The sequence below is a fragment of the Panicum virgatum genome, chromosome 9K (genome assembly GCF_016808335.1).
Source record: "Panicum virgatum strain AP13 chromosome 9K, P.virgatum_v5, whole genome shotgun sequence".
In the NCBI taxonomy this organism is placed as follows: Eukaryota; Viridiplantae; Streptophyta; class Magnoliopsida; order Poales; family Poaceae; genus Panicum; species Panicum virgatum.
In genome coordinates, this window is record NC_053144.1 from 58,348,504 (window position 1) to 58,353,808 (window position 5,305).

General features: G+C 45.4%; 1 protein-coding gene across 2 annotated transcripts; it reads left to right on the forward strand.

The window, feature by feature from the left end:
• The first annotated feature begins 369 nt into the window (after positions 1-369).
• LOC120652743 (phosphatidylinositol transfer protein 2-like) lies at positions 370-2,890 on the forward strand. Of its 2 annotated transcripts, none has more exons than XM_039930654.1 (10): positions 370-618; positions 718-777; positions 865-1,013; positions 1,333-1,424; positions 1,546-1,553; positions 1,644-1,715; positions 1,818-1,985; positions 2,091-2,186; positions 2,280-2,402; positions 2,543-2,890. In XM_039930654.1, the coding sequence occupies exons 2-10, from the start codon at positions 757-759 to the stop codon at positions 2,633-2,635; spliced, it is 822 nt and encodes a 273-aa protein (XP_039786588.1). In that variant the 5' UTR covers positions 370-618; positions 718-756; the 3' UTR covers positions 2,636-2,890. The 2 variants fall into 2 exon arrangements, with proteins under 2 accessions (XP_039786588.1, XP_039786587.1); XM_039930653.1 differs by having other exon boundaries at positions 376-618; positions 747-777.
• Positions 2,891-5,305: the final 2,415 nt, after the last annotated feature.

A 5,305-nucleotide genomic window follows, 5' to 3' on the forward strand; every position in this document is an offset into this window, starting at 1 on the left:
AAACTTCGATCACTGGATCAGGCAATCAACCGCGACGATCGTTGGTTGATAGAAGTAGAACTATGCCTTTTCAAGGCATAAATTCTTCCTGGCCAAGTGTTTTCCCCCTGGCGCAAGAACGGAAAAGGGGTGGGCACCATCGTCTGGGCGGTCGCGGCCGAGCGGATGCCGGCATCTTCCCTTTTCCTTCAGCTGCAAGATACGTTACACAAAGGCAATCGGTGACGTTCGTATGCTTCCCACCGCACAGCTCGTTTCGATGTAGACCTGCCCATTTCTAGGGTTCTTTGCAAGTCTGTCCTCCTGGAACTTCAGTTTAGCACTTCAAGGATATGTAAATCCGTTTTTGCCTATTCTGAAGTCTGAACTTGTGTGCAGATTGTTCAACGCAGGTAGAATGGGATTTCACATCTATAAGAGGGTATTTACGTAAGAAGTTTATAAGGATTAAGAATTGCTCCTTGGCTATGCCCATTGCCTTCTTCAACCACCAAAGAACATAACAACGCGAAAAACAGGAAAACACTCTTCCTCCCCCTCCTTCTCACCAGCAGTTCAGGAAGCCATCGAACTTGCTTATCTTGATATTACTTCTGCCATGGTTCAGATCAAGGAATTGTATCCTCCCTAAATTCTTTTGTTGACAATGCTTTCTGCCCATTTTGTGTTTTCTGTATCGTTTCAAAAAAAAATGTTTGTGTTTTCTTATGAATATGGGTACACCTTAACTTCAATCTTGTGCAAAGTCGGATCGTCATGCCTATGTCCATGGAAGAGGTATGATGCCAAAAGAAGCAGAAAAATGAAGCTTCGGCATTCCTGCGTTGAATTATGAACTGACCGAGCTCGATTCTTGTGTTACAGTATGAAATAGGCCTCAGCTACACCATCATGAAGATGGAGCAGGAAAACACAAACAGCAAGGAGGGTGTAGAAGTACTGCAGCAGGTCCCATTTGAGGATGAGAAGCTTGGCAAGGGCCAACTCACCTCAAAAGTCTATCATCTGCAGAGGTTTGTATTTATTTTAATTTTATCATCTACTTCTACTTGTTACTCTAGGTATACTCGGTGACATTCGTATGTCAGGGTACATTCGTATGTTAGGGTTAGCAAAGTTTTTTTATTCACAAACATGATTTTTAAGGCTTTATTTATAGATTTATGAATTACTTATTTTATGTACTACTCTTAAGTTTCTATGAACATTGTAAGATTGCCTTCCTTGGCAGGCATAACTGAATAGCCAGATGTCTGGAAAAAAGCTAGGATCATAATTTTGGCCTGTTCAACATAGCTTCTTGTTCAACAGTTACAACTAAAATATGTGCAGCAAAATTCCATCCTGGATGAAGGGCTTTGCTCCTGCCACTGCTCTCACGGTGCACGAGGATTCTTGGTGTGCGTTTCCAAAGAGCAGAACAGGTTAGCAATGGTCAGTTTAAAGCAAAGCAATGTAATGTTCAGTCCATGAGAATGTACGCTAAACTTGTTCTACTGTGCTTTGATGTATGCTGTGAACTCCATCATCTCTGACGCTCGCTAGTGATCAAGGTATTCGGAAGTGTTCCTCAAACCTTTGACATTACATTGATAGCTGAATACTTCAGAACTAACTTGGTTGTCTTCATCATTTGTCGCCAGTGCCCACTTTTCAGCAAATGCTCATTGACCATCGACACCATAAGCAGACCCGACAACGGTTGTTCCGAAAATGTTAGTACACTGAAATCATTCATAATAATGCTTCAAAATCAGTCTTTCAGACAAAGTAAGAATACCAGGATATACTAATAAGAGAGCACTACTATACATCAGGCGCATAATCTGAACAGCGAGCAGTTAGCTGCAAGAGAAGTTGAGATCATCGACATAGCATCTATATCCCGAGATTACTGGAGCAAGGTGATCAGTGCTCCAAATGTCGACCTGACAGCCTTCAAGTCTCAAAGAACAGAGCGAGGCCCTCTTCAGAAGGGATGGATGGTATGCCCTTATACAGACTTTTCCTCAACTAGTATGTTCAGAAGCTAGTGGTGCCATCGACAAGAGACAAATCAGAAATCACATTATGCATGATGTTTGCTGCAGGATTCATGTCGTCCAGTCATGACCACATACAAGCTGGTGACCATGGATGCCCCAATCTGGGGCTTCGGCGAACGGCTCGAAGACTGCATCATTGCGGTACGCTCTGAATGTGCATAAGTTCAGAGCCTTTTTACTTCTTCTGGATTCAGAAGTCCAGAGCTAATAATGCAGCGTGCTTCGTCCATGCAGGGAGAGAGGGCGCTGTTCTTGGCGTGCCACCGGCTGTGCTTCGCGTGGATCGACGAGTGGTACGGCATGACCGTGGAGCAGATACGGGAGATGGAGCGGCAGACGGACATGCTGCTGAAGAAGGTCGGTGTCTCTAGGACCTTGTTCCTCCGTTTGTCTCCCACACATCTAATGTTGCTCGAGCGGAGCTTCTGAACATTGCCGGACTCTCACTGAATAACTTGTGATTTACGTGAAGTCGCTGATGCGCTGCTGCATTGCAGACGCTGAAAAAGCCTGGGAAGGCCGGGAGCAAGCACGAGGGCAAGAGGAAGACGCTCAAAGACGAGATCGCGGTGGTGGGGAGCTGCACGTAGTGCTAGTTCGGGGTGATGGACCATTTGATTCTGGTTCCCGTAGGCCTGATGGCATCGTCGCCTGAAGAAAGGTAGCAAAAGTCTGCCAGGGGACGGGGACGATTAGGTGTGTGTGGAATCTGGTGTACGCGTGTACATATCCATCCACGATCCACCGAAGATGCTGTATATATACATTCAGGGCATCATGGTCTGCACAAACCTAAAGTATCGAATGCTTAATTAAATGATTCTTCAGATTCAGAATGCATCCTAGCTGGGAGAAGAAAGCTGTTCTGTTTGTTTTAGTACGCCAGGAATAGGTTTGTAACTTCGAAAAGAAACAGATTTAACCTCTGAAAGATGTGCTGAACGCATCGAATTCGATCCAGAAATCTGCATATGTTGTTCAGTTCAGTCTGAATCAGAATCTCTGAACATAACAATTCAATCGGGGGAATGAGAGGATAGTAGTCGAGCACCTACAGCCAAGTAGTAAAAGATCCTTTCCCTGCAAAACTACATTCCTGGGTGTTGAAGGCCAAAATTGGCAATAACCGAGACCGACCGGTCTGACCGGTTGGGCCGATCGGTCTGACCAGTCTGGGCCTTTAATTCGAGTAGGGTTAGGATTTCATATTAAGAGTCCTATTGTAACCCGATTTTGAAGTGGTACGTCCTCCCCGGCCTATAAATATGAAGGCTACGGCCGATTGAGAGTTTTCTAACCACAATCGAATCAATATAATTTCTTTTACTCTTTACTCAAATCCTAATCTTTTGAAACTCCTTTGCTGTTCTTTGTTCGTCTCTACGGCGTTCAAGGGCGTCTTGAGTGGCTTGCCGACCTCAAGTCAACCCTAGATCTTCGAGCTCCGACGGGGTCCCTCCCGAGCTTGAGGTTCTAGGTTTTCGCGAGTTTCTGCGTCCAACCGGTCTAACCGGTTGAAGGAACCGGTCTGACCGGTCCTGTCTGAAGCCCACTGGTGAAGATCATTTGTGATCCGCGCGTTCTAGCGCACCGGTGTGTTGACCAGATTAGCGTCAACATACTTTTTGGCGACTCCGCTAGGGAACAAGAAGAAGAAACAATCTACATCAGTTTCAATGGCCGGTGAGAACGGAGATGCGTCCAAGGTAGATCCGTCGAATGCTATCAACGTCACATATGAAGATCTATCTGAGGAGCAGCGCCAAAAGTTCGAAGCTGACTTGAAGCAGCAAAACGAGGAGATCAAGGCGAGGATGCTAGCATGCTATGGGAAGACTCGGCAAGGCATGATCCAGAAGGAGACGTTCGTCATGCCGTCGATCCCAGCTACTACACCACCACCGCCTGCTCCTACGGTCACCAATGTAAGTTCTTCCCATCCAGATCTATACAGCATGCAATTGACTGAGCTTGGGAAGAAGATCAACGATGCGCAACTATCCGCGCAAAACACTTTGATTGACATATCTGAGCGTATGGATAGATTGGAGAAGAGTAAGTCCGTGGATACTACATATTCTACTAAAGATCTTACCCCTAGTTCGGCAGCTCCTGCATCTACAGTTAATGTGGGATTTGGGATGCCACCGAATTATTTCGCTGGGCAGTCACCACCGCCAGGCACCGTTCGGCCATCCGCGGCCGAACCGGTCAGACCGGTCGCATCGACCGGTCAGACCGCTGCCTCGGCGGCCGGTGCCGTCAGACCGGTCCCTCAGACCGGTCAGACCGGTGCCATGGTGCTGGCCTCGGCGTCCACTCCCGCACTTGCGCCAATTCGGAGTTCGGCTGCTCTTGGCCGAACAGATGAATTGGAGGGTTTCGTGCCGCCGTATACCACCAAATCTTACGGCGAACCTCCTTTTCCACCCGCTATGCCACAAGATGTTTGGGATGATTTGACAAAAAATAATCCCCATCATGCTACACAGACGATGAGTACTACTGAATCAGCAACCAATCGTCTAGCAACAAATGCCCAAACATCTAGTAGCGGGAACTATGAAGCTGATTTTGCTAGGATGAGAGCGGATTTAAATACTTTACTTGCTACTAAACTTAGTCAGTTGGGTATAAATCCTAATAGAAATCGTTTGTATCAAAGACCGTACCCCGATGCTTATGATTTGGTTCCTTATCCCACGGGGTGGCGCGTTCCCGATTTTATTAAATTTAGCGGGAACGATAATCGGTCAACTTGGGAGCACATAAATCAATATGTTGCTCAATTGGGTGAAGCTAGTTCTAGTAACTCTTTGCGGGTGCGCTTATTTTCTTTATCGTTAACTGGAACTGCTTTTTCTTGGTTCTCTGCTTTACCCCCAAATTCGGTCCGCTCTTGGAACGAATTAGAACAAAAATTTCATGATCACTTTTATAGTGGGGATAATGAAGCGAAATTGACAGATTTGACATCGGTTAAACAAACTAGAGATGAATCGGTATTCGATTACTTCAAGAGGTTTAAAGAAGTTAAAAACCGATGCTTCAATTTGTCAATTTCTGATAAGGATTTGGTAGATGTTGCTCTTAATGGTTTGCATTCATATTTGAAAGAAAAGCTCGAAGGATTTGATTACTTTAATTTTAATGCTTTGCAACTTCGGGCAATGAACCTAGAGTATAAAATTAAAAATCCCAAGGATGCATATAAGCCTCATCAGTCTAATACTCATGTTGTTGAATATGATTCCGATTCT

Bases quoted from the DNA above. Each gene is read 5' to 3' on its own strand.
- LOC120652743 (XM_039930653.1), top strand. From the start codon at position 599: ATGGTTCAGATCAAGGAATT. The intron at 1,014-1,332 runs GTTTGTATTTAT...AAATATGTGCAG, and splicing joins AAAGTCTATCATCTGCAGAG to CAAAATTCCATCCTGGATGA. The intron at 1,986-2,090 runs GTATGCCCTTAT...TGTTTGCTGCAG, and splicing joins CTCTTCAGAAGGGATGGATG to GATTCATGTCGTCCAGTCAT.